At 42.3% G+C, this 27,723-nt stretch overlaps 1 protein-coding gene and 2 non-coding genes across 3 annotated transcripts in view; all 3 read left to right on the top strand.

Annotated features, from left to right (window-relative positions):
- Wdr43 (WD repeat domain 43) overlaps positions 1 to 25,250 on the top strand; it is a 42,467-nt gene extending 17,217 nt beyond the window's left edge. Inside the window, exons 6-18 of the mRNA XM_021186316.3 lie at positions 208 to 310; positions 3,173 to 3,237; positions 4,908 to 5,079; positions 6,601 to 6,687; positions 7,642 to 7,773; positions 9,078 to 9,206; positions 15,036 to 15,122; positions 16,467 to 16,498; positions 17,236 to 17,299; positions 19,416 to 19,529; positions 20,087 to 20,156; positions 23,552 to 23,601; positions 23,687 to 25,250. Of these exons, the coding sequence (XP_021041975.1) occupies positions 208 to 310; positions 3,173 to 3,237; positions 4,908 to 5,079; positions 6,601 to 6,687; positions 7,642 to 7,773; positions 9,078 to 9,206; positions 15,036 to 15,122; positions 16,467 to 16,498; positions 17,236 to 17,299; positions 19,416 to 19,529; positions 20,087 to 20,156; positions 23,552 to 23,601; positions 23,687 to 23,872 (1,291 nt within the window). The 3' untranslated portion in view covers positions 23,873 to 25,250. The remainder of the gene's footprint in view (positions 1 to 207; positions 311 to 3,172; positions 3,238 to 4,907; positions 5,080 to 6,600; positions 6,688 to 7,641; positions 7,774 to 9,077; positions 9,207 to 15,035; positions 15,123 to 16,466; positions 16,499 to 17,235; positions 17,300 to 19,415; positions 19,530 to 20,086; positions 20,157 to 23,551; positions 23,602 to 23,686) is intronic.
- Positions 7,243 to 7,320, top strand: LOC115029772 (small nucleolar RNA SNORD53/SNORD92). Its single transcript, XR_003835338.1, has one exon. It is a non-coding gene; the product is annotated as a small nucleolar RNA SNORD53/SNORD92 (small nucleolar RNA).
- Positions 7,943 to 8,018, top strand: LOC115029773 (small nucleolar RNA SNORD53/SNORD92). Its single transcript, XR_003835339.1, has one exon. It is a non-coding gene; the product is annotated as a small nucleolar RNA SNORD53/SNORD92 (small nucleolar RNA).
- Positions 25,251 to 27,723: the final 2,473 nt, after the last annotated feature.

Genomic DNA, 27,723 nt, shown 5'->3' with positions numbered 1-27,723 from the left:
GCGCTAAAAAATCTTTGTGTCTGGAACAATGGTGGTTCAGCAGTTAGGAATTCCTGCTGCTTTTACAGAGCTACCAGGTTTATAGCTCCAGTTGCAGGGAACCTGCACCCTCTTCCTTCTGGCTTGTGTGGTGTGGGCAGCAGGCGACTACTGCCTAGTGGTTCGGCAAATCTGTTCTCCTACCTAATGGCTGCTTTTGTTATCTAGGCAGGTCCGGTCAGAGAACAAGGAGAAGAGCGCAGTGATGTCTTTTACAGTCACAGACGAGCCTGTCTATGTTGACTTGACTTTGTCAGAAAACAAGGAAGAGGTAAGTGGTTTGGTGTGAGAATTCATTTTAGAAGTTATAGACTGAAGAATGCGCAAATCGTTAGCTATGTAGGATCTCCAGAAGCCATGTCGGAGCTGTGCAGGTGTGCTTGCTGCTAGTAAGCCTAGCAATTGGGAAGTAAAGATTCATCAGGGATCATGTCCTAATAAATCAATCGGAGAACAATTGAGGAAGCTACCTAACAGCTTTGGCCCCACATCTGTGCACATGCATGCACACCACACACAGTTTTTCCTTTTAGTTACTGAACTTTTAAAAGACGGTATTTTTGGTGTGTATGTCTGTGTGTTTGTGTGTCTGTGCAGGTACACATGCCCATGTACACATGGAAACCACACGAGGACATTGGGTATCCTGCTCTGCCATTCTTACTTAATCTTTAGAAGTGGAGTTTGTTCTCACTAAGCTTGGAGCTGGGGTGATAGTTAGCAAGTCACTGGGATCCTCCTGTCTGCTCCCATCTCCTTCCCAGTACTGGGGTCACAGGTGTGCATGTGATCCTGTCTGGCTTTTTATGTAGATTCTGGGTATTTGATCTCAGGCCTTCTGTTCCTATCCTCTGGGTCATTGTTCCAGCCCTGAGGCAGTCTTGCTGTATAGCCCCTGCTTAGCCTGACAGCTGCTGTGTATCTCAGGCTGGCCTTGAATTCATGACAGTCTCTTGCCTCAGTCTCCCAGGCTCTAGGATTAGAGGCATGTACCCCAATGCCCAATTAATTCCCATCTTCATTGTTGTTTTGTTTGTCTTGAGGTAGGTCTCTATTCCCAGCTCCCTTCAGCTCACTCTATTGCTAACGGTAATAACTGTGAGCATCTCATGCTCCTGCCTCTACTTTACAGGTGCAAGGATAAAGATGTAAACCACAAGTCTGGTTTGTGGGGAACTAGGGTGGAACCCAGGATTCTGTTCATGCTAGCAAACTACCAACTAAGCCTAGCCCACACCTAATACCCTTACTGAATGCTGGCTTAATAATCCAAATGTGGATATTAGGGAGTAACAACAGAAAGTAAGCTGGGTAATGATAGTGCTGGGATTAAAAATCACATGCCACCATGCCTGCATTTATGTGGGTGCTAGAATTGAACTCAGATCCTCATGCCTTTTTTTATGTGGGTGTTAGGACTGAACTCAGCTCCTTACACCTGTGTGGCAGGCACTTAGCTGACTGAGCCTACTCCTAGCTCCCTCACAGGCTCTTTAAAAAGCATTTCAAAGTCTTTTTGTTTTTCCTTTTTTAAAAAAAGGTTTATTTATTTATTTTATGCATATGAGTACACCTCCATTGCTCTCTTCACCAGAAGAGGGCATCAGACCCCATTACAGATGGTTGTGAGCCACCTTGTCATTTTTGGGAATTGAACCCAGGACCTCTGGAAGAGCAGTTGGTGCTCTTAACTGCTGAGCCATCTCTCCAGCCCAAGAAACCTAAATCTTATCTCTCACATACATTTTAAGTAGTAATTACTAATAGTCATAAGGTCCAAAATAAAACCTTGATTCTGATCTAGGGAACACTGACTAGTTACCAGTAGTTTGGGGTTAGACGTATCTTAGGAGTTGTGGAAAGGGAAGTCTTCAATGTGGTGCTGTGAGGATGGCCTTTCCTTGGTGACTGAATCTGTTCAAGGACAACTGACATTTCTTCAGGAGCATCCTTACTTCCTGAGTTCTAATCCTGAAAGCTTTCCATGCCCTCATGTTTTCTTTTTCTTTAAGATTTCATTTATTTGTTTTATGTATTTGTGTACACTGTAGCTGAACGGATAATTGTGAGCCATCATGTGGTTGCTTGGAATTGGACTCAGGATCTCTGCTTGCCTGGTCCAAAGATCGATCTGTCTGTCTGTCTGTCTGTCTGCCTGTCTGTCTGTCTATCTATCTATCTATTTATCACAAGTAAGTACACTGTTGCTGTGTTCAGACACCTCAGAAGAGGGCATCAGATCTCGTTACGGATGGTTGTAGGCCACCATGTGGTTGCTGGGATTTGAACTCAGGACCTTTGGAAGAGCAGTCAGTGCTCTTAACTCCTGAGCCATCTCTCCAGCCCAGCCCTCATGTTTACTCTGCCTGTACTCAGTGTTTCCTAGTGTGCTGGGCATTCTTTGAATTCTTGAATTCTTTGAATTTTTTTGAACAATACAAATGGCAAGATATTGGTAGTACTAAATATTAAGAAAGCTTTTGTCAGGAAGTTTCAGAACTTCAGTTCTCTGCACAGGACGCTGATAGCAAAAGTGTGATGGATGGGAGTCCCAGACAAGGGGGCCATAGGAGCCTGTGCGCCCTCCTCCTCTATGGATGTGAAGCTGCGTTTTCGTCAGTCCTGGCTGCTGGGACTGGGACATTCCAGAGTCATTCATCCTCTAGTTTACCTTGGGGGCTGCTTTGTGCCTATGCCACCTTCTCAGCCTAAACGTTATTTTCCAGTCTTGACAAGAATAACAGTTATTGTTCTCGAACAGAATTGTGTGAGTCCAGTAAAGTGTGATGGTGTGCCCTTTTAATCCAGCACTCCAGAGGCATAGGCTAGCCTGTCTGGGCTATCCACCCTCCCACCCCCAAGTTTGTTTGCTTGTATGCATCTGTGTGTTCAGAGGACAGTTTAATAGTCAATTCTCTCCATTTTTATATAGATTTTGGTCGGCTAAACTAAAGTTGCTGACATTGTATAACAATTGTCTTTACCTGTTGCCTGAGCCATCTGTCTGGCCCTGGATAATGGTTTTTATTATTCTAGTTACTAAGGAGTTAGGGCAAGGGTTCCATGTTCATGAGCTAACCTGAAAACTGGTTAGATAGCTGCCTAGAAATAATCAACCATGTTTCTCTTTTAGCCTGTCAAGTTAGCTGTTGTTTGCAGAGATGGTCAAGTTCATCTTTTTGAACACATATTAAATGGGTAAGTAAGAGGTTTTTAAATTAGAGTCCCTTGTTTCTGTGTTCTTTTGTGTTATAATCTAACCTCCTGCTTTGCATTGTATTCCTGCTTGTTATTCTGTTAGATTACTGTGAAAACATTCTTGGTTGTATATCCACATGACTATGTGAAGAACTCAAGTGTTGGGGGTCACGGGCTGTGGCTTTTCATGGGGTAGATAGAGTGAATGCTGGTAATAATAATACAAGTGTGGGTTGGTGTGACTTGTGACTTGTCTTATCTCCTGTGGTGGTTTATTTGCCTGTGTTTATGCGCATGTCACTCGGTGAAGCGTCCCTGTCCTGTTTGACTGATAGGGAAGCAGTATGCACTGATAGAACATTCTGGAGGGCAAGGGGTGTGGTCTTGCCTAGGACGCACAGTGCCAGGGCTCGGTCTCTAGCATACCACGAAGGGTTAAAAATAAACGCTCAGGAAGTTTGCATCTCCTTCCATTTAGCTCTCTTAAAGAATAGCATTTCCATGAGTAGTACTTGAGGAGTTAACACAGTAGTGTGTGTGCAGGGAATGCTTTCCAGTTTGTAAGTAGGACTGGCTGCTGAGGATTTTCACATTTCTCTTTGGCACAGGTAGGCCATTAAAGTTTGTTTTGTTGTAATTATTTTACATATGGGTGTTTGCCTCCATGCATATATATATGTATCACTAGCATGCTTGGTGTACACTGGGGCCAGAAGAAGGTCTTGGATCCCCTGGAACCCTTGAGTTGCCATGTAGGTACTGGGGATCAAACCTGAGTCCTAAAAGAGTAGACAGTGCTCTTAACTTCTCCATCCCCCTTGGAAGAGTTTTAAGCAGAGGATGCGTGGCCTGAGGTTCAGGAGAGTTACTCTGTCCAAGCTGTTGAAAATAGTTTAAAGAGAGGTCAAGGAAGAACAGGTGCACAGTCCAGGGCGTAGAGACAGTTAAATTAGGTGATAGACAGTGTGAGCTCACCAGGAAGAAGTGGGGTAGCAAGGTTAGAGCGTTGGGAGAAAGTGTGTGGTTGGAGCAATGAGGAGCCTGAGTCAGGAATTAGGAGACCAGAGTTTCCTTGCCAAGGACATGCAGGGTGGGTGCTGGGTTCATCGTTCGGAGAGCTGGGAGTGAGCCACAGATGGCTGCAGGATGGAGAAGTAGCAAAGGTTGTGGGAAGGAGAGATTACTATCTTAGAGTGTTAGTGGAGAGCAAAAGTTCCTGGTATAGAGTGTGGGTGAGAAGACAGCTACTGCCCAGGCTGCACAGGTGAGCCAGAACCGGGCAGGGCCAGAGAAGCCTGGAGGGGTTTGATCAGTTCTTAGCTAGGTACCAGAGTGGTGAGGCATTGAGGGTAGAGTAACTGAAAGGACATGTGCGTGTGTGCGTGTGTGTGTGTGTGTGTGTGTGTGTGTGTGTGTGCGCGCGCATGTGTGTGTGTGTGTGTGTGGCCTGACCTTCAGTGCACTGAGAGCTTACTTGGGTGTGTGGAGCCTTCTTTTGGTGTCTGACAGTATTTGAGAGGGGCATAAGAGTTTGAGGGCTGGTGTTGGTAGGGCGTGTAAAGTTTTGAAAGAGACTTGCGTCTTTCTGTCCACCTGTGGTGCTGTGGAGATGAGGGCAGGGTCTTGTGTTGTCACTGGATTCTCTAATCTTACTTTCCCTTTATTTCCAGACATTGCAAAAAGCCCTTGACTTCAAATTGCACAATCCAGATCGCAACACCTGGAAAGGGCAAGAAAGTAACACCAAAACCCATCCCTATTCTAGCAGCTAGCTTTTGCTTAGACAAAATGTCCTTATTGCTGGTGTATGGAAATTGGTTTCAGCCTACCATTGAGCGAGTGGTAAGTAGATGCTACTTTGGATACAAAAATTCAGATTTTTCAAAGGAGTTATTTTTGTTCCTCGATGGAATACTTCAGAGAAAATAAACATGCTCCTCTAGTTAAACTTTCAGTGGTTGGTTTAATTTTTTAGAATTCTTTTATTTTCCTTCACCCAAGAGATACTGAGTGTTATCTTGGTATTTTGTCTAAGAAATCTGATGTTTTCTATATAACTAACTTTAAAATAGTCCTAGTTTCCTGTTTCTACTACATACTGACTGGTTTTGACTGAGGGTCAGCATGCATATGACTCTGGTGAATTCTGCCGTTCCATAAAATGCATTTCTTACCAGTAGCCCTTGGTGGCGCCCACTATATTCTCTACATAGAAATGTAATGGAAATGCCCTGACATTTTTCTTTACTACAGAATATTCTGTAAAGACTTGCAAGTTGTTGGTCTTGTCCAGTAAGTACTTAAGTTGATTTTTTATAATGCTTTACGTGCTAAGTAAGGCTCCTGGGCAGCCAAATAAGCTCTCTTGAGTTTATTACAGAATATTGTTTTTTCTTCCTTATAACGGTAAGAATCAAACTGAGAGCCTCATTCGTGTTAGACAACCTCTGTACCACGGACACAGGCTCTTGTTAGGTGGTACGGCTGGCTGTGGATGTGGAAGGGGCCCTGCTGTTCCTGCCTCTTGGGTGCTGGGATTTCAGGTGTCTGTCAATCCAAGAAGTACTTTGAAAAGTTGATTGTAGACAAACAGCTCAATTAAACAAGGAGAAAAAAATGCTGCTGGAAACTCATCTGCTAGCTGTATGGGGAATCCCTTCCAAATAACAGCCTGTGTTAAAAAGCCTGTTTGGGTTTTACAGATTGGAACTTCCCAGGCATGTGGTGTTAAAGCAGTTTTAAAAGTGATCCTGGCTAGCTCCCAAGTAAATGAGGCAGACTGTAAGGTTTATTTAATCAAGCTTTACAGTGGGGGTCAGAAGTCTAGCCCTGTTCTCTCTTCTGCCCAGCCACTGGTGGGTCAGCTTTTATTGACCGTGGTGGTGGTGGGGGAATCAGCATTTGAATAATATAAGAATAATATCTATGTAGTGTATAATAACATTATGTTCACATAGAACTTTTCTGGGACTAAAGCAGTTTGCATGTGGCTCCTGTTCCCTCATAGAGCACCAGCCTGGACATGCTGATTCCTCTCAGAGCAGGCCTATTAGTAAGCAGTGCTGTCCTCAGCTTGCTTGTAGAACGAACTTGTTTAGGGTAGGACTCAGTTGTTTTATGTGTGGGTTTTTATTTATAAGAATGTTGGACCTTGACCCTTTTTCTGTAAATGAACGTTCAGGTGGCCCATAAACGAGGAGAGCATGCTGCACCAGGGCCTTCAACCTGTGCCTGTGCTCAGCTGCATGGGTCTCAGTGGTGACTAGCTGACTGGTGACATACTCTATGAAAACAGCATTACTAATGGTTGCTTTGTTTGACAATCTTTTTTCCTTCCATCTCCCTTTGAAAAACCATGTCCAGGCTTTGAACTCCAAAGATACTCATATATGTTTGGAAAGAGATATTTCAAATTGCTGGGCTCCAACAGTAGAAACTGCTATAACCAAGGTGAGCACATGATTGGTTTTATGTTTAAAAGATAGATTTGGTTAAATTAATAAATGTATGGTGAGTGCTATGAGCGCTGCCGTGTGAGATTGCGTTGATGAATTTGTTTCTCTCCTGTCTTCTAAGATAGCTTGGTTATTTGGTCTGGATTAAAACTCGTGATTCTTCAGCCTCAGTGGTGGGCTTTCAGGTGTGTGCATGACCACACCATACCTGGCTCTTGTTTTATTCTCTGCTGTTCTCTTGCTTCTCACTTAGAAGTGTGGATTGCGTGTAGACACAGCATTGTAAAGCTCCATGCTGTGCTGTTGATGTAGTGCATGATGATCTGGGCAGAGAACTCTAGGATTGAGTGCGAATAGCGGATTCCAGCATTGCTTATCCCAGCTCGATAGAGCACAGCTTTGGTTAGCAATGTTTCCAGGAAAAATCAACCACAGTGGCACTGGAGTTCCTTGCCGCTCAGACTCTCATTGGGGCATTCTGCTTTGAGTGTGACTTTCTGTGGACACGTAGATACCTTGTTTGGTATGAAACAGGAAGGAAAGCCAACTCACGCTGTGATGATAGCCACATGGTTTCGCGTCTGTCTGAGTCTCAGAGATGACACCTTTCTCTTGGCTGTCTGAGCATGGTTGGCAAGGATTTAATTCTGGAGGATATGAGATGTGTAACTTGAACATTTTTAAAAATCACACAGTATTTGGTAGGTTTTATTTTTCTTGGTTTGTGCTCTAAATGAGATTGTAAACTTTAAAACCATGAGCTTTTAACCAGTATTTTCAGTTTGCCAATATTCAGTTAACAGTGTGTCTTGAATTTCTGCCGTGGTGAGTGCATTTTATTGCACTGTCGGATGGAAAAGCCTGTGGAGGGCTGCTTGCTTTCGTTAGTAGGAAGCCCAAGAACCAAGTTACATCTTTCTTATGTATACCCTGGTATTGTGTGTGACAGGTAAAAACACCAGTAATGAACTCTGAAGCAAAAGTTTTGCTGCCTGGGGTTCCTGGACATCATGCGCCAATCAAGCTGCCGCCCGCCCAGCCCAAAGAGGTCGAGAACAAGAGGAAATTGGGCAGTAATGAGGTAATGGGTCCAAGGGTTGAGAAGTTGTAGGGAGCATCATGGGCAAAGCTAGAGCTGGGTTTTGAGAAGCTTGCCGAGCTTACTGCTGTTTCCAGTCTGTTAACTAGAAGCACACTTTGTCATATCCTCATAGCCGGGCAGGTATTGATTGACTAGATGAAGTCAGGGTTTGCTGTGATGACTGTCATTGGGTTTCGCATATTGCTGAGCTCCCATGATGCCTCTTCTCTTGGCTGTCTGAGCAGCCCTGGCTGGCTATGTGCTGCTGTCTGCTACCGTGATGGTCATGCTCACTGGGACAGCATGATGATCACTCGGCATTTTGGCATTTTAAAAATTGATTTTTTTTTTTTTTTTGAGGTGTGTGTGTGTGTGTGTGTGTGTGTGTGTGTGTGTGTGTTACAGTGTGCCTGTTGTGTGTAGAGGTTGAGGACAACCTGGCACAGTTGTTCTTTTCTTCCACCTCATGGGTTCCAGGGATTAAAGTCAGGTTGGTGGGTTTGGTGGCAGACCTCTTTACCTGCCTGAGCCATCTTGCCAGACTAGCTTTATATTCTTGATGGATAGCTGGGAGGGAGGAGGCTGTGTTAGGGGAAGCTTAGGCTGGTAGCTCTGTTCTTGTACCTTAGTAAAATGCTGGGATTGTTCATGTTTTCTTTTTCTTTTAAAATACTTTTTTATTTTTTTATTTAAATGAGTACACTGTCTTCCGACACACCATGAAAGGGCATCGGATCCCATTAAAGATGGTTGTGAACCACCATGTGGTTGCTGGGAATTGAACTCAGGACCTCTGGAAGAGCAGTCAGTGCTCTAAACCGCTGAGCCACCTCTCCAGCCCCAGTCCTTTCATATTTTAGTCTTTCCAGAGGACTTGTGATTTATATGTTCAGGACATGTGCCTTTCTTGTAAAAACCAAACCAATTTTAATTGTATTTGTATAGTTGTTTTGCCTATATGTCTGTGTACTCTGCATGCAGTGCCTGTAAAGACCAGAGGAGGGCGTCAGATTCTTTGGAACTAGTAGTGTTCTAATGATAGTTGCCATGTGGGTGTTGGGAATCAAACGAGGGTTCTCAGGGGGAGCAGTTTAACTTCTGAGCCATTTCGTCAGTTCCCAGTGTGGCTCTTAGTAGCTGGTTTTGTTAGACTGTGGGGACTATTCTCGCTTTCCTTGCACAGTACTGTTGTGGTGTTGAGAATGTCATTCTGTGCCTGAGGTGTGAATCTGAGCTTGTTTGCAAACCACCCTACACTGCCCCTCTCCTTGTCTGGCTAACTTAGTGCTGTTTCCATTCTGTAGGCTACCATCGAGGAGCGCCTTGGTGCCATGGATCTGGATAGAAAAGGAAGGAAGGACGACCTTCAGACAAACAGCTTTGCAGTCCTCCTTACACAGGGCTTAGAAAGCAATGATTTTGAAATATTAAATGTAAGTATTGTGACAGATTTTCAGTGAATTGAGAAAGTAGGAATTGTTGAACCTGTATTTGTAGAATGAAGAGTCACATTATAAAGCAACACGTGACTTAAGTTTTGGTCAGTTCAGTTAGAGGTTAGTTATGCTTGGTGGTAATATACAGTCAGTCACCAACCTACCACGGGGTATGCTAATTCTCTTAAACCTGGAATGCATTTTCTCATAGAAATGCTATTTTGAATTGTTGGGTTCAAAAGCCTGTATAAAGTGCAGCTGAACTATAACATTCAGCATTGTAGATCACAATTTATATTTCTTTCTGTAGGAAAATGCGTTCCTGAGTTTTTACTCTGGATTCCAGAAACTTATTTCCCCTGGCCGTGAGGGGGCAGTGAGGTGGAGCCTTGGCAATGGGTAGGAGTCCGGGGGGAGATTGAAGAGGGTTGGGGTTATGTTGTTGCTTAGCTGTAGAGACTTAAGGACACATTAACATTTGTCTGTGTAAGTTGGTGACTGCTTGTGGGAAGCTCTTTTTTGCCTCTTAATTTCAGTTTACACAGAAAAATTGAAACACAATAAATAGTCTTTAAGTACTGCCTGATAAGATTAATGTGATTTTCATTTAAGTTCTGTCTTCCTGACTTAGCAGTATTAGTTCAGTCAGTATAGATGACATTAAAGTTGTGACCTGTAAATGCTGTCTGATTTTTCAAATAGATTTCGATGTGCTTATCTAATATCTCTTTATAATTTGTATAAAGAGAGGAATCCAACAGCTCTAAAAAACCTCAAATTACTTTCTAAGTAGTTTCTTATGATATATTTTAGGTGAATTTTAGTTTAATGTGGCTTGGAAAACTAGACAAATGATGAAAGATTTGATGAAAATCTGTGCAAAGCATTTACTTGGCAGCAGTACCTTTGAGCACAGTGAAGCCTGCCTGCCACCATGATCTGAAACCTTCCTCAATAGATGAACCAGTTTTAGCACAGTACAGCAGATGACCAGAAACCCATCTGTCAGGTTCATAAGCTCCCACAAATGCTCGCCTGTCCCTCATGTGTTCATTTATCTGTTCATATGCTTCTGTGGGTGGAATAAAGCTTAGAAACGATTGGATACTGTTTAACGAAAGCTAATGGCAATTTAAGAAAATGTTTTATTATTAAACATCATGTGAGTTGCAAGTATGTGTATAAAAATCATAGGGTATAAAAATCAAAGGAATAAATTGTCATTTGGACACTTTAAGAATCAGCAACTGTTCTTGAAGACATGTTAGATGCTGGAAGTATTGGGGCCATTTGTTAATCTCAGCAGTTGAGGTGAGGCAAAGACCAAGGCCAGCCTGATGTGCATAGCCAAGGACAGTCAGAGTTACATAGAGACATCCTGTCTCAAAAAAAGACAATGATAGTCTAGATTATAGTGCACATAGAAGGATGAGGCAGGAGGATTGTGCTTTTCAAGCTAGCCTGTTTGTGACATAGCAAGAGCTTATTCCAGCAAACCAACTCACAGTGTTAGGACCGTGAGACAGAGCATCACTATGGATCAGCACTCTCCAGGCTGCACAGGCTGTGTTAGCATCACAGAGTTTTACCCAGTGTATATACAAATTCTTTAACAAGATGTCATTAAAAAACCACTAGCGGTAAGAACAGACAGCATCCGGAAGTCAGATGGACAAAGGAGTGTGTGTGCAGCCAATGCTGACTGTTATTTTTACGTTTGTTTGCTGTGCACTTGCTTGTTGTACATACTAGAGAGTGCTGCAGGGGCATGCGGAGGGCGAGGACAACTTTGGGACTTGCTTCTGTCCTTCCACCATGTAGGTCCTAGGGGTGACATTTACTTGTCAGACTTGGTAGTAAATCCTTTGTACTTGGAGCCATCTCACCAGCCCACATGGAAAAAAGTTGTTGTTGTTGTTTTTTTTAATGACATTAATCAACACAGAAAGGCAAAGCAAAATCAGTGAGTTGGTTTTTTTTTTTTTTTCCGAGACAGGGTTTCACTGTATAGCCCTGGGTGTCCTGGAATTCACTTTGTAGACCAGGCTGGCCTCCAATTCCGAAATCCACCTGCCTCTGCCTCCCAAGTACTGGGATTAAAGGTGTGCACCATCACTGCCTGGCATCATTGAGATTTAATATGTTATATTTGCTATATATTGTTTAAGATGTAAAATGATGACATTGTGCAGCCTGCAGACTTTTTAGATTTATCAGTGCAAGGATTGTGCTACTTAGAGACTCATGATGTGGATGAATTGTAAAGTATATACTCTTAGGGTTAAGTCTGAGAAGGGTGACTTTTACATAATAGACTCTGGAAAATGCACGCTCCTGTGAAAACAGTGGCTGTGTTGGGGTGGAATTTAAAGGAGAGAGATTGTAAAAGTCCCAGGGAATCTTGAGATAATAGAACGTTCTTAAACTGCTTGTTTCCTGGAAAAATGTGCTTGTCACATTGACAAAATACTTTATTTATTTTTTTATTTTTTTAAGATTTATTTATTTATTATATGTAAGTACACTGTAGCTGTCTTCAGACACACCAGAAGAGGGAGTCAGATCTCGTTACGGATGGTTGTGAGCCACCATGTGGTTGCTGGGATTTGAACTCCTGACCTTTGGAAGAGCAGTCGGGTGCTCTTACCCACTGAGCCATCTCACCAGCCCCCAAAATACTTTATTTTTAAATGTTTTATTCTTGTGTAGTAAAGTTGTGAGAGGAAAAAAGTCTCATTGCTAGAGTTATCTTCTTGTAATATCTTCTAATAGTTGTAACTGGCTTATAGGGCCATTTCGTTGAATATGACCTCTAGAGAAGCTACTGTAGCTGATTGGTTTCTGTTTTGTTTTTGAGACAGCATCTCTCTCTCTTTCATGTCCTAGAGCTTGCTTGGTAGACCATCCTGGAACCATACTAGAGATCTGCCTGCCGCCTCTGCCCTCTGAGGGCTGGGACTAAAGTTGTGCCCACCACCAAATCCAGTACTGATAGAGTATTTAGGATAATATTTTTTTTTTAATTTAAATTGCTAGCATTATAGCCTCCGTTGATAGCATAAGAACTATTGGGTAGCTTATTAAAACTTTTTCTCTGCCTTGAAGTTTCAGATTACATCCAAGTAGTTAGGCCTCAATCTTAATTAGCATCTTTTAGTTCTGGTGGCTCGTTATCTATCTGATTATTAATACTAGCCTCTTCCATTCTCCCAAGCTGTTCAGATTGATCAAGTACACGAGCATTCTGTTTAGATCGGGAGGAGATTCCTTCCCTTTGTTCCCTGTTCATTCCCTCCCTCCCTCCCTCCCTCCCTCCTTTTTTTGGCCTGGTGATGTAGTTGAGGTTGAGTTTGAACTCCCTGTTTTTAGGATATAGAATTAATGTGGTTCTACTGAATTTGTGTGGCATCCTTCATGCTAAGAAAGCATTCAACCAACTGGGGAAAGCATTCACACCCCCCAGCCTCCATCCATCCACCCATCCATTCAGATTTAGACATGGTCTCACTGTATTGCCCAGGTGGCCTTGAACTTACAAATAGCCTCTTGGTTTTGTTTTTCTTAATCATTCTCCCTTTTGTTTGCTTTAGTCCTTTCTATGTGTCCTTGAGACACAGTCTATTTCTTTACTAGTGCATTATATATATCCCTGAATGCATAAATGTTGTTTCACCTCTTGGATGCTGGGATTCCAGGCATGCCTCACCATGTCTGTCTCTGTATGTGTGTTTGTGCATCTTTTTGTCTTTGGGCCCTGCACATGCAGCGATGTGTTGCGCCCCCCCCCCCCCCCCCAAGAGGCTTATTTAGTCAACCACAAAGAAAGCAGACACAACAGTAAGAGTGTGATGAGGCTTCATTTAAAACACAGGAGTGACAGGCTGGCTTCTATATTGGCTCCACTACATACTCTCTTGCTTTCATTAAGACAGTAGATTCCTGAGTGAGTAGACGGTTGCAGCCATCGACAGAAAGTGACAATATCCAGATGTTTTTGGGAGCTTTTGGATGATTAGAACTTTGATCAACATTATAATAGGGGTTATTTTAGGAATGTTTAAAGTCACCACATATGTTCAGCTTTATTGATAAAGTTTTATTTATTTATTTATTTATTTATTTATTTATTTATTATATGTAAGTACACTGTAGCTGTCTTCAGACACTCCAGAAGAGGGCGCCAGATCTCGTTACGGATGGTTGTGAGCCACCATGTGGTTGCTGGGATTTGAACTCTGGACCTTTGGAAGAGCAGTCGGGTGCTCTTACCCACTGAGCCATCTCACCAGCCCGATAAAGTTTTAAATCAGCACATTATGCTTTAGTAGAGTAGGTTTTTCTTGTTTGTTTTTTATTGCTGATGCTCAAAGTCAACGTGTATGTGTGCTAGCTGGCACTCTCCTGGGTTATGTCGGTGGTTGTTTTGTTATTGTTGAGTCAGTATAGAACTGTGTAGTCCAGGCTAGCCTTAGACTCCTGAGGCCTGAGGATTATTTGCAGCTTTTTTTTCTCTCTTTTTTTCTTTTTTAATCAGTGCTGAAATCAAGCCCTTGGCCTTATATATGCCAGGCACTAAGTGGCCTACCCTTAGAACTTTAAAACAATGCTAAGACATTATACTGGTAAGTTGGCCATGCCGGGCACATTTGTGACCTTCCTACCTTAGCCTCCAGGTAGCTGGCATTACAGTGCCTGGCAAAGTGCTTAACTTCATAGTTTGCTTTGAACCTTATATATTGTTTATTTGAAAATGAAATTTAGGGAGCTGGAGAGAAGGCTCAGGTTAGGATCACTGACTGCTCTTCCAGAGGTCCTGCATGGTGGCTCACAACCATCTGTAATAGGATCTGATAACCTCTTCTGCTGTGTCTGAAGACAGCTACAGTGTATTCATATATAAAGTAAATAATTTTTAAAAGAAAGAAAGAAAGAAAAATAAAATTTAGTTTAATCAAGAATTATTAGATCAGGACATTTTATGCCTCGATTTCCCAATGATTGTTTGTGTACATGTGTGTGTATGTGTGTGTGTGTGTATGTGTATGTGTGTGTGTGTGTGTGTGTGTGTGTGTGTGTGTGTGTGGTTTTTTTTTCCTGGAACTCACTTCGTAGACCAGGCTGGCCTTGAACTCAGAAACCCGCCTGCCTCTGCCTCCCAAGTGCTGGGATTAAAGAAATCTTATAATTATGTGATGTTTAAAGGTAGTCGGTGGAGTCATGTTGGTTTAAAGGTCATCTTTATAAGCAAGTAAAATCTGATGGGGATTCTGAAAGGATTCTAAGGAACTGGAATTAACTGGAAGCTAACTGACTGTGTTTTCCTTTGATACCCTGTCACTTAGAGACAGTGTCTTCAGGAAGGACATTGAGTGGGCTCTTTTCTCCCACTCCTCCTCCTCTGCTTCTCTGAAATGCCCCTGTTTCTGTCCTGGAACACTGATCTTCTCCTTCTCTATAACACAGAGTTGGATCTGGCTTCTCCCAGAGAGAAAGCCTTAAAGGGCTTTGGGTGAAGCATCTATTAATCATTTGATTGGTTTACATTCTTATCAGATGGTGACAATTTAAAAGAGCTTTCTTTGAAACAAACTTTTGTCTCACTCTGTGGAGACAGCTTACGTTAGTAAAATGGACGTTGTAGAGCATCACCAATATCATATTCTTGTTTTTAAACAAGTGTCTAGAGACAGACAGACGGTGTTTAGAGTGTCCGCTCAGTCAGGTCAGTGCTTTATTGCCTTGGTCTCTTTCCAGTTGTTACTAAGTTTTCAGGTGGACTCCTTATTGGAAGTGTGCCTGTCTTCATTGTCACTTATTTTTTCACAGAAAGTGCTTCAAACTAAGAATGTAAACCTAATAAAGAAGACTGTGCTGAGGATACCCTTGCGCGTTGTCATCCCACTGTTGCAAGAGGTAACTGCTGCCGTTGAAAGGGAGCCAGGGAAGACTGCGCACAGTGCGGCTGTGTGCGATTGTAACGGAGCACCCACCACGGAGCCCGCTTTGCTGTCTTTCTTTCTCCCTTTGTTTGTGGAGTACTCTAATCCTGTGTGCTGTAGTCCCACTGTGTGATAACTATTAAGATTACCTAGTTGGACACCAGAAGTAACTTGCACGATTTCTGCAGAGCTAGTTCTGCCCTGTCGTCAGTGACTCTCTTTAACTGTATTAGCCAAGGTAGGGAGTGGCTAGTGACGGGAGCAGTGTGGTATACTTAGCAGAAGCACTAAGCGGCACCAAGTGTGAGACTCAGGACCTGCACCCATTCTGGGTGTCAGGGAAAGTGGACGTCAAGGCCATCGCTGTGCTGAGTTCAGTGTGAGTGCTTGCTCACTATTATAGTCGGGAAAACTTAAGTTCCTTTAAAAGAACATTTGCAATATACTTTTATTTTCCAAAACTGTAATTCTACTGAAATAGAATTCAGTGCTTATTATTAAATATCAGCCTGGAAGAAGGACTGCTTTGTAATAGAAGTTGTATTTGAGTAGTTATATTTTTTTAACATAATGAAGTATTTTTGTGAGTGGTTTTGGTAATAGTATGTGCTATTTTTACATCATTAATAGGAAACATTTAAAAACCTGCACGGTGGCTCACAACCATCTGTAATAGGATCTGATGACCTCTTCTGCTGTGTCTGAAGACAGCTACAGTGTATTCATATAAAGTAATAATAAAGTAAATAATTTTTAAAAGAAAGAAAGAAAAATGAAATTTAGTTTAATCAAGAATTATTAGATCAGGACATTTTATGCCTCGATTTCCCATGTACTCATGGAATTGAGTTATTGTCTGTCCTAAATTAAAATTTGCTTTCCCTGCATTTTCCCATACATTTTATGTATTTTAAAACTGGACCTACTGTTTAAACACCGCGAAGTTAGCTCTTTCCTATGTACAGTGCAGTTGTTCAAAAGGACCACATATGTTCATAGATTGTCCAAGTGTCATTCCAGAAAGAATCTTGTTCCTTTAGTAGTGACCTTGTATGCCCCTCCCAGGCCTTCATATTTATAGGCAGTCACCAGTCTATATTTGGTCGTAGTGTGTTTGCCTATTGAACATTCATTCATTCAAACCCTAGTCTATATTTCTGTCAGGTAATTAGTCTTACGAAAATGAATTCAAATTTGTTGTGTTGAGTAAAAATAGCTTGCCAGGTGGATAGCTTCTGCAGCTCTCATTGCCCTGGGGAATTGGTGGAGAAAGCTTGACTTTGCAATGCTGATGGTAATTGTATTTTCTCTCCTGTAGCTTACAAAGAGGTTACAGGGACATCCCAATAGGTAAGCTATTTTCAGTGACTTACGTTTCTTCTTGTTTGACACCGAGCCTTACTATGTAACTTACTGGCGTAGAACTTAGTATTTCCTGCCTCAGCAAAGGTGTGTGTGACTGTGAGTTGAATTACTGTCCTGTAGGTAAATTAAGAGCAGCAGTGCACACTTTGACTCCAGCACAGGAATGTGGATCTCTTTTTTTTTTTTTTTTTTTTTAAAGATTTATTTATTTATTACATGTAAGTACACTGTAGCTGTCTTCAGACACACCAGAAGAGGGAGTCAGATCTTGTTATGGATGGTTGTGAGCCACCATGTGGTTGCTGGGATTTGAACTAAGGACCTTTGGAAGAGCAGTCGGGTGCTCTTACCTGCTGAGCCATCTCACCAGCCCCGAATGTGGATCTCTTGAGCTGGGCTCACGTGTGGTTACAAAATGGGATTCGGTTGAGTGTGTTTGGATGATTGTTACTGTCCTGGTATAAATTAATTATATGAGGTAAAGCCTGGTCTTTAGTCTTGAAGTATTAATTGGGATGGGGGGCCGCTGTCCTGCTTGTTAGTAGAACCTGCAACCGCTAATATTTTAGAGAAATTTCTGCTGGATTCATCTATGGTAGAACAAAAGGCCAGCGACATACAGTGTTTGATGGTTGCCTGCCTTCACTGATGTGTTCTAGTTTGTTATATTTGGTTTTGAACCCCTGAACATCTTCTTTACTTGGCTTTCTCCTCTTTGCTAGTGCTGCTTTAATGATTCAGTGGCTGAAGTGTGTGCTGACGATCCATGCATCATACCTATCCACGGTGAGTCTTCTGAGGGTGAACCACCAGTTAGGCTTTGGTAGGGTTAGAAGTGAAAGCTGCCCTTTGCTTCTGTTATTTATTCATCATCATCATCACTGTGCTGCTGGGCTGCTTGCTGGTTTGTTTCTGAGACAGGGTCTCGGTCTGTATCCCTTTCTGTCTTAAAATTTGCCCTGTAGACAAGACTGTCTTGGAACTCACGGAGCAGAGCGCTGCCTGGCTCTGCCTACAGGGTGATGTCATTAAAGGCATACACCATCACCTCCAGCAAGCCTTTAATCTCAGCACTTAGGAGGCAAAGATGACTTTCTGTGAGTTCAAGGCCAGCTTGGTCTATAAAGTGAGTTTCACAACAGCTGAGGCTATGTTATACAGAGAAACCATGTCACAAAACACCGAAATAAATAAATAGATATATCAAGTAAATAGAAAAATCTTAATACCAGGAAAATAAGTTTTTTCTGTTATAATATGATTGGACTCTTTGGTATATTTGCATATGTTTGTTATGTTTTGAGTTTTTAATTTTAAAGGAATTGTTTATTTGTATCTGTGATGGGGGTTGCCCGTGGTGTGAGTTGTGGAGGTCAGAGGACAGCAGAGCTTTCTCTACTATGTAGGTTTTGGTGATCAGATTCACGTCATCAGACTTACCAATAAACAACTTCACTGTGCCATTTCACTGGCCTGTATTGACGTTTTTTCTTTATTTTCTGTGTATGAGTATTTTGTCTGCATATATACATATATGCCAGATGCCTGTGGAGCAGAACATTGGATATCCTGGATCTGGAGTTAGCAGTGACTGTGAGCCACCGTGTGTGGGGAACCAAATCCGAGCCCTCCCAACTGCTGAGTCCTTTCTGCGGCCCCATCCTGAGGGTTCTGTTTTGTGTGTGAGGCAGGGTTTCACTCTGTAATTTGGGCGGGCCTGTAGTGTGGCCAGACCTGTCTTTGTACTGCAGTTACAAGCATGAGCTGCCACACATGGCTGTCAGTTAGATTTTTAAATTAAAAAATCCTAATTTTATTTGCTTAGCATTTTATGGTACGTTTTCCTCGAAAGTTAATATATGGCTTAAGGGAAACATTCCATAATTAAGTTATAGGTCCCCCCCCCCACCTTACGTGTATATCTATAGTATGCATTCGTATATGTGGGACTATATGTGTGCACATTACATGTGTGTGGAGACCCAAGGTTGGTGTCAGGAATCTTTGTTACTCTTCCACCTTAATTTTTGAGGGAAGGTCTCATTCAAACCAAGACTTGCCAGTTGAGGCTGGAATTGTAGGCAGGCTGTCCCTTCCACCTGACAATTACCCCGGTTCTGAGGATCTACTTGTGTGGCTCCAGCCTCTGAGCCATCACTGCAGCTCAGCTCGCCTCTCCCTGTATAGTCTCACTAATGTCCCGCCTGCTTATTGTATCTTGCTCTTCACCTTAGGCTCCTTTCCTACAGTGCTTCCAAACAGGCACACATTCTATTGTAAGTTTGGGGTGAGTGCTGACAGAATGCTGGAACAGGGGGAACAAGCAGTAATGGTTTTGTGTTCAAATGTCAGAAATGAGGCCAGGAAAGGCTAATTTAAAGGGCAAAGTATAGCATCCTTTCCCATCTCCAGGTTTCCTGTTGAATTCTTCAGTGTGATTGATGGGATTCATTAATAGGAGCGTTCTGTACTGTGTGGTATGTGAGGTTCACCTTGTCCTCCACGGCTCTGTCCTGACAGCTGGGAGGAGTGCCTGGCTCTTGAGAGCCTATGGCAAGTGTAGATGATGTGCTGGGTACCCACTGGGCAAGAGCTAAGGGATGTATAGTGAAGTATTTTTGATATCTATCCTCTGTTGACCTTATCTGAAATAATTGAACAATGAATGAGATTTTATGCTGCCTCCTGCTCTACCTAATGTTTTGTGTGTTTTGAGTTGATATTCTTGCCAGGATACACCAAGGGCTTTCTTTGAAAGTTTGTTGTTGCTGGGCTGTGTCCAAACCCTCTGTTGCTAGACTTGTGACACCTGCTTGTGTAGGGCTGGCTCCTGTGTCCTCTTTAGAATGTGCTGATGATGCCAAGTGCTTATTTGTCTGTCTGTCTGTCTGTCTTCTCCTAGTTGCCTGACCTAGTACAGCAGCTGGGAATACTCTACCAGCTGATGGAAAGCAGAGTCAAAACTTTCCAGAAACTCTCAAACCTGCATGGAAAACTCATTCTTCTCATCACACAAGTGAGCAAATCAGATGGTTTGGGGCTCCCACCTGGGGGTGGCGAGGACAATGAAGAGTTACCCAAGCAGTGAGAGACCGAGTTTAGTAAGAAGTTGGCAAGTCAGAGTCCCAGCTTGAACCGGGAGTTTCCTGAGTAACAGACAGTATGGAAGCCTGACTGTCCGCACCCTGCCTCTTGTTCATTCCTTTTTCCCCCAGCCTGGCCATGAACCTACTCTGTAGCTGAGATTTTACTCCTGCCTCTTCCTCCAGTTGCAGGCGAGCACTCATCAACTGAGCTACATGCTCAGATTCAGCAGTGTGCGTTTAGCTCAGCTTACTATGAGCAGTGAGTCACAGGGTGTCTAGCTAACAGTGTGCAGTAAGATAGTCTAACCACTGCACATAGTGACACTTAGAGTCATTTTCCCTTTTATATTTGTCTCATGTTTGTTCCAGATTGTTTTGGGTCCTTCATTCCTATGGAAGAGGCCAGTTGGGGAGGATAAAGTAGCTGGGTGTGTTAACGTCTATACTTGGAAGAAGCTTATAATTGCTTTGTAATTCCTTCTTTCAGGTTACAGCATCAGAAAAAACGAAAAAAGGGATGTCTCCCGGACAGAAGGCAAAATTGGTGTATGAAGAAGGTAAAGGTTGGCCTAGAGGCTGGTGGCTGACTGGCCTTGGCTTCCTCTCAGTCTGTGCTTTCCTTCCCTGTTTAGAAATGGCCATGGACAGTTGTCTTTACAACTTTTGGGGTGGCGGTTGCAGTGATAGGCTTTGTTATGGCTGTATCTGTCTTCAGACACAGAATCTACAGTCAGCTGGTGTTAATAGGTGATATGCAAATGAGCAAGTGTTCTGAACACCAAGACCAGCAAAAAGGAGTCAGCATTATAATATCCCAGTAATTTCATAGAAAGTTCTTAGAGAAAACTTTACTTATAGCAGCAGTCAAAGCTAGGAATACTGGAAACTGTCTAAACGTGAAGTAGAATGTTTATAGGAAAAAAATAATAATATTCCTCTATATTCCAGTAATTTTCCCTGTATTATTTAATATTTTGCTTGCATTGAGTCAAGATGATCACAGTATTTGTGCTGTAGATGAGCAGGGTTAGAAGTCTGACTTAGCCCTGACCTATAGAACTGTGGGCTGTTGGCAGGCAACGTCCGTGACAGGCTGTGTCAGAGGTGACAGCCTAGCAGGAAGTGCTGCGAACACTGACCATTCATGAGGTGCAGAAGGCTGCTGGGTCACACTGGTCACTTTACTTTTCATGCCCTAAAAAAGCCTCCTAAGTGTAAAAGTATAGTGACTTTAAGAAGTGTGGACTGCATCCTTGGGTGGCACTTCATACAGTGAAATGTTGTAAATGTCAGAGTTAGGTTGGTGGAAACTCATGGGGACCGGGCGCGTCTGTGTGTCCTTTGTAATGGAATGTCGCTGCACCCACTTTGATTTGGGTGCTTGTAGGAGTTGAAGCCAGTGCCTGACATGTTGTGAGCACGGCTTGGGCATGCTTGTGGGGCCCCATGGGCCTGTATGGTCTGATGTTCTCTGGATTCTTACTGCTTGGAGCTAGGTTTTCTTAATAAAATTTAAATGGAGCACTGAATTTCAAAAGGTGAAGGAAGAAGCAGGTGCAAGAAGCTTGTGTAAAAAAAAAAAAAAAAATGAAGCACCACGAAGAGGCCCCCCTTTCGAAAACATTTTTCATTAAAATATATATCAGGTAGACAGCATTATTTGTAATTGCATTATATATTTTCACATTTAAAAATTGGATTTTACTTTTTAATGAGATAAATATCTCATTATGATACTTAACTCATAAATAAAATCATTGGGGGAACCTAAGGTTTGCAAATGAGTATATTAAGGCTGGAGAAAAGTGGCTTTAAAAACTCGAGCAAGAAGAGTTGCATAGATTTGACCATTATAGGCTTATTTATAGAATACTGTAACAATTACAAACAGAACAGTTCTTCACTAGTGGGGATGGTTTATTCCCCCAGCACAGCATCATGTAATATGCACATGATAGAGTAGCAGGAGCCCCAGGTGGAGACACACATAACTCATGACCACAGTGTCTCTCATTACTGTGCAGCAGCATGTGTGTGGGCATACAGTGGCTTATAGAACTTAATTTCTTTAGAATAAATAAACATGGCCAGGATATTTAAGTTCAAGTGTAGGAATACAATTTTTAGGTATCAACTGCCTTAAAGAAAAAGAAAAACAGTGTTTCATTTTAGAACCTTGGCTTGACTCAGAGATCTGCCTCCCACTGTCTCCCAAGTGCTGGGATTAGAGGCATGCACCACCACGCCTGGCTACTTCCTTAGTTTTTAGATTAATTTATTCATGCATGCATGTATGTATGTATGTATGCATGCATGCATGTATGTATGTATGTAAGCTGTCATGTTGGTACTGAGAATGGGGCCTTAACTTTATCCTGTGCCAGTTTACCTTTACCTCTTTTTAAAAAAAAAAAACCACTTATGTATAATGTGTTTCTGCTTATTCAGACCAGACTCGAGCCTTGACCTGACATTAAACCTGGCTTGTAAAAGTCTTTCAGGTCCTAGTGGTGGAGACTTGCTGAAGAGACATCATTTAACTCCATAAACTGCTCCTGTGTATGGTTGTGGATTTTGTTTGTTTTTTAAATTTTATTTATGCTATGTATATGAATGCTGTTTCTGCATGTACATCTGCATGCTAGAAGAGGGCATCAGGTCACATTACAGATGGTTGTGAGTCACCATTTGGTTTCTGGGAATTGAACTCAGAAACTCTGGAAGAGTAGAAAATGTCCTTTAGGGGCCTGGAGAGATGGCTCAGCGGTTAAGAGCACTAACTGCTATTCTGAGTTCAAATCCCAGCAACCACATGGTGGCTCACAACCATCCGTAATGAGATCTGATGTCCTTTTCTGGTGTGTCTGAAGACAGCTACGGTGTACTTACATATAATAATAAATAAATCTCTAAAAAAAAAAAAAAAGAAAGAAAGAAAAAATGTCCTTTAGCCACTGAAGTACTTTCAGTTTACCCTGAAAATGCTGAAATTCTTTTGAACTTGATGAGGGAGGCTGAGTCAGGTTTCCAGTCCGCCAGGCAGGTGGTTTTCATCTTTGTACTGCCTTAAACAAGAACCCATTCAGCTTGTTCTTCTCTTCATTTCCCAGGTGCTTAGGTAACAATCTAGCTCTGTCATGTTGCACATTTGAATGTTTCATTTTTTAAAACTGTACAATTAACAGGTTGTTTTCCTATACGAAGTGCTTTTGTTGTTGTTACAGGTCACAAACTGCGGTAGAGGCGGTTGTTTTAGATATATAGCCCATCACTTTTTATGTAGAATATTTACACACCCACTGTCTATTTGGTGGTCCAACAATAATTGAATATTTTAAGGTGAGATTGTATAGGCTGTTGATACTTGAAATAATGTTTCTGTGCATATACATATTAATGTTATGGCTAGAGATGGCTCAGAGGTAAAGAGTGTGTTCATTCCCAGCATCCCCCCATCAGATTCTTGTAAACTCAGCTCCCTGGTACCCTTGTGTTTCTACTGGCAGCTACTCTTTAAGGCATCTACACAAATACATGCACATTTTGTTTTATTTTGAAATAAAGATAAATTTTAAAAACAGGAGTAATAAGCCAGGTGCTGGTGGTGCACACCTCTAACCCCAGCACTAAGGAGGCAGAGGAAGGCGGGTCTCTGTAAGTGTGAAGTCAACCTGGTCTACAGAGTGAATTTTAGGACAGGCAGAGCTACACAGAGAAACCCTGCCTCAGAAAAAACAAGGGGGTTGAGAGTCATAGTAACGTTAGAAGCTGAACTTAGAACATGTATGCCCTATACCTGTAATCTCAGCCTAGGTGGCTGAAGCAGGGCGACTGCAAGCCCCAGGCCCGTCTGTGCCACACAGTGTCCTGATGTAACCGTGCAGACAGCAAGAGAGCTTCTCACTGAGCAGTGCACGCTTGGTCTCAGCGCTGTTCTGCTGTTCTCTTGCAGAGTCTTCTGAGGAGGAGTCTGACGATGAGATCCCAGAGAAGGATTCTGATGTGAGTGATGTTTTCTGCTCCGTCTGTTCTTCTATCCTCACTGTCAGGGAGCTTCATTAATTCTTTTCTTTGCTATTTCCACCAGGATAATTGGGACGAAGATGAAGACAGAGACAGTGAAAAAGATGAGGGCGTTGATGAAGACAATGAGGAGGAAGATGAGGACATGGAAGACAAAGAAGAGAATGAGGAGGACAGAGAAGTGTCAAGTGAAAAAGAATTAAATGGAGATTCGGATTTAGATCCTGAAAACGAGAGTGAAGAAGAATGAAGACAGATGCAGCCAACCAGTCACACGGGAGGCCTGGCTTGCCTTGCCCAGTGCTGCCTATAGCATCCTCCCAGGGAGGCTTGCCCTGTGCCAGAAGACAAGAGGCCACCATATGCTTCCAAGTTGACAGGCAATTCCCACACTTCCTTCCTGTCCTGAGTGCCCCAGACTTTAACTGTGTAAATAAGAGTGTTTCATTCAAATGTTAATAAACTTTACACAGTAAATAGACACACTTTCTGCAATGTACTGACATGAGTGTCCAATATATGGTATATTTTTCTAATATAATACTCTGGTATGATTGGTTCTGTTGGAAACTGATTTAGGTGAATACAGACATACCATAGGGGTCTGGAACTGGACGCTGTAAAGGAGTCGGTTCTCATCTCAGGTTGGTATCTTTCATCCAGTCCAAAATGCAAACGGCACTAATTAATTGTTCTTAATCCGGCAGGTCTAATTTGACACATTTTCATAAAGCATGAAGGAATAACTAAGTTAAAGTGAAAATGGTTGTGATTTACAGAAATAAAATCCCAGTGTCCACTCAACGCTGGTCTGACTCAGATCCGGTTGGGTGGTTGGAGTGCTTCCCCAAATAACCACTTATTTTTTAAAGTGTCATGTGAGATATTTTTTTAAACAAAACAAAATAATGGTAATTAAAGAAGCAAAGCTTCAGCCATACTAAGGGGTTTCTTGTCTGCAGAGTGTAGAGACTCATCCGTGTACAGATGAGACCTGCTCGTCACGCGACTGTAACCCTTCAGTCCTAGCTGCTTTTGAAGAGGTTTCCATTTTTATTTAAATTACTAATGGATCAGAGAACAATTGTTTATTTTTTCCTCTTTGGTTTTAGATATTAATAATAACATTACTGGAATTTTTTTCCAAAGAAACTATTTTTATAATTCAGTAATTTAATGTTTTTGTTCCTTTTCATTGCCCACTCTTGGCAGGGCTAGGGTATCTGTTTATCTTTCAAAATGATAAATCTGACTCAAGATTTTTTATGTATGTATAAATAAGTATTTTGGTGTGCTACACAGCTTTTTCAAATTACCAGTAATTTGTCTTGTTTTTAAAGAGTGGGCCAGTACTAACTTATCTTGGTGTTCAGCAAGGGATGCAAACAGAGAGCTCACTTCTGCAGGTCTAAGCAGATGCGTGTTTTTCCCACCCGTGACTGTAAGAATGCTCTCTGGGAGGACTTCCACCGGGGCAGAGCAGGCTGCCCAGCCGAAGCGGGAAGGGCATGTTGGGCAAGCTGCTGGAGCGACTGATGTACAGTTGTTATTTGTCTATAAATGGAGCTGTTTATGGCAATTTAATATCATTCTCTTTGTAAAGTGAATAAATACTCATCTTTACCCAGCGCATGTCTCGTGGTGTATATAGAGTGCACAGGTGTGTGTTTGGGCTTAGGCCTATGGTGTGAGGGTTTTAAGGTGGTTTCACTCCTAGAATTCACAGGGAAATACTTTGAAGGCTTGCTGTGTTATCAAGTTCACAACAGTAGAGCAATAGGCATCTTGTTTTAAATCTCACTCCAGTGACAGCTGGTTATTATTATTTTTTTTAGTCTCTGCTGGTTGGGTTGCAACTCCATATGTCAAGGTTCTAGGCAAACAGGAAGCATTTATGTCTAATTAGGTATGAAGAGACAACAAAGGAAGTTTTTGGTTTAGAAATGTCTGATAAGATCCACACTGTCTGTCTGTTTCTGTCTGTCTGTCTGTCTATCTATCTATCTAATCTAATCTATCTGTGTTAAGAGTTTCACTTAGTCTATAGCTGTGGGAGGCCAGCTGAGAATGAGCCTTGGTTGTCTGGTGTCTTCTATCTTCCTACTTTATTGTTGGAAACTTTGAAGCCTGCAACCATTGTCCATGATCACATGTTATAGTTGGTTTTCATGGTTATTCTTAACCTAGAATATTCTCCCTCTGCTTGTGTGTTATTTTTGATACTAGGTGAGTTCACATAAATTGTGAGTACAGTCCCAGAAGTCCTGGGCTTGTGTGATGGATGCCTTAGATATAGACAGCTACTGAATATGGGACGTGTTTATGTGAGTAGATGTTAAGGCTTCTGGTTTGGGGTTTTGAGTTTTTAATGCCGAAGGTTTGGAAATTAAGTTTGTGCGTGAAGTTAACATGATTCCTGTGAAGGCCATTTCCCAGCATGCCACACTACATTACTCACGTGACTCACTGTCCACCCTGCTGCTGATTATATGGGCGCATGATTATATATTGATGAACAGTGGCAACCTCTAGCCCAACATTTACTTGTCAAGGTTGGATAAATATGTCTACAGGCTGAGGCCTTAGAGACTAGGGTGTTGTGCCACAGCCCCCTACCCCATGCACCACAACCCCTCCCCCATTCTTAGTGTCCTTAAAGGCTCCTGGGCCCTTTGTCTGCAGCTTTCTTGGTTGAAGAGGTAGGTATTTTGCCACAGGCTTGGGAGTTAGTCACCTTCACCTCAGGCATTTGTTACAATATTGAGCCCATGGTTTGTCAGGGAGGTAGGGGTGTGTGTGTGTGTCTGTGTGTGTGTATAGAAAATGCATAAATGGGTAGAAAACTAGGGAAGGGGGTCTGTGGTAAGGTGTAGGTTACATAGAACATAATTTGGTATTGACAGATCTGAACATTGGAGGAGGTGGGTCAAGTGCATTATCTAGGAGAACCCTGGCTGAGCAAAGGCCTAAGGGCAGACCATGAGGGGGAGGTCAGCAAAAGAGGGAAGCTGCTGAGTGAGGCTAGGCCAGTTACCCTACAGTGTTTGCAGTACTCCCTGGGGGTGACTTGGACTAGGGTGGTAGCTAGAGAGTGGAGAGGGTCCACAAGCACTGTTCTTTTGGTAGCACCAAGACTGTTGAGGTTGGTGATGTCTCAGGCATCACTTAACACTGCTGGCTAAGGCTTTTTTTTTTTTAACAACTTGGGAGTACTTTGTTATCTAGTTATGTTGGGAGGGATTTGAATGGAGATAGCAGTTTGGCATTGACATGGATTGTACCACTGCTCCAGAGCCGGTGAGAGATTCCTTGGTGAGTGATAACAGAAGAGGCACAAGGTACGGCATACCCCAGCATTCCAGAAAGGAAAAAGCATCCGACACCCAGAAGTGACTGGTTCTGCTGTTCTCTCCAGATTTGAATCTCTAACATCTTAGCTGTAGGCTCTTTGAAGTGTGATTTTTTTTTTCCAGTTTCTGACCAAATCCACCAAAGCATTGAATTTTTATGTTTCCTTCTAAGTTTGTTGCCACCCCACCCCCGAAGGCATCTCAGGCACACAATTCAGTTTTTTAATCTAGTGTGTATGTGTGCGCGTGCGCTTGCAAGAACATTCAAAAAAAGAGGCTATGAATCTGAAAGAGCAGGGTGGGTTTGAAGGGAGAAATGTAATTAAGTTATAATTTTAAAAATGTAAAATAAAAAACCTATTGCTCTGATAGTGTGACAATATTGAAGAGACTTTGGAAAATACCAAGATTACTAAAGGAAGACAAAGTTATAACAGCAGTAACCATTGTATTTTGGTAGACAATTTTCTCTTTGTGTGAGCATGTATGTGTGTGTATATGCACACACTCATGTGCACTTGCATCTCATGTCGTGTGTAGTCAGGACAACAGGTGGGCAGATCTGTGAGCTCAAACTCAGCTGATGGGCTCACAGGCAAGTGCCTTTCACTGCTGAGGCATCAGGGCAGCCTAGCATTTAAAGCTGCTTACACTAGGCAAGTGTTGTGGAATGCATCCATTAAAGCAGTGGTTTTCAACATGTTGGTCATGACCCTTTCATGGGGATTGGCTGAGGCCATTGGAAAAAAAG

The sequence above is a fragment of the Mus caroli genome, unplaced genomic scaffold, assembly GCF_978045245.1.
Source record: "Mus caroli unplaced genomic scaffold, Mus_caroli_1 scaffold_18, whole genome shotgun sequence".
NCBI classification, from domain to species: Eukaryota; Metazoa; Chordata; class Mammalia; order Rodentia; family Muridae; genus Mus; species Mus caroli.
This window is presented reverse-complemented; position numbering and strand designations above follow the sequence as displayed.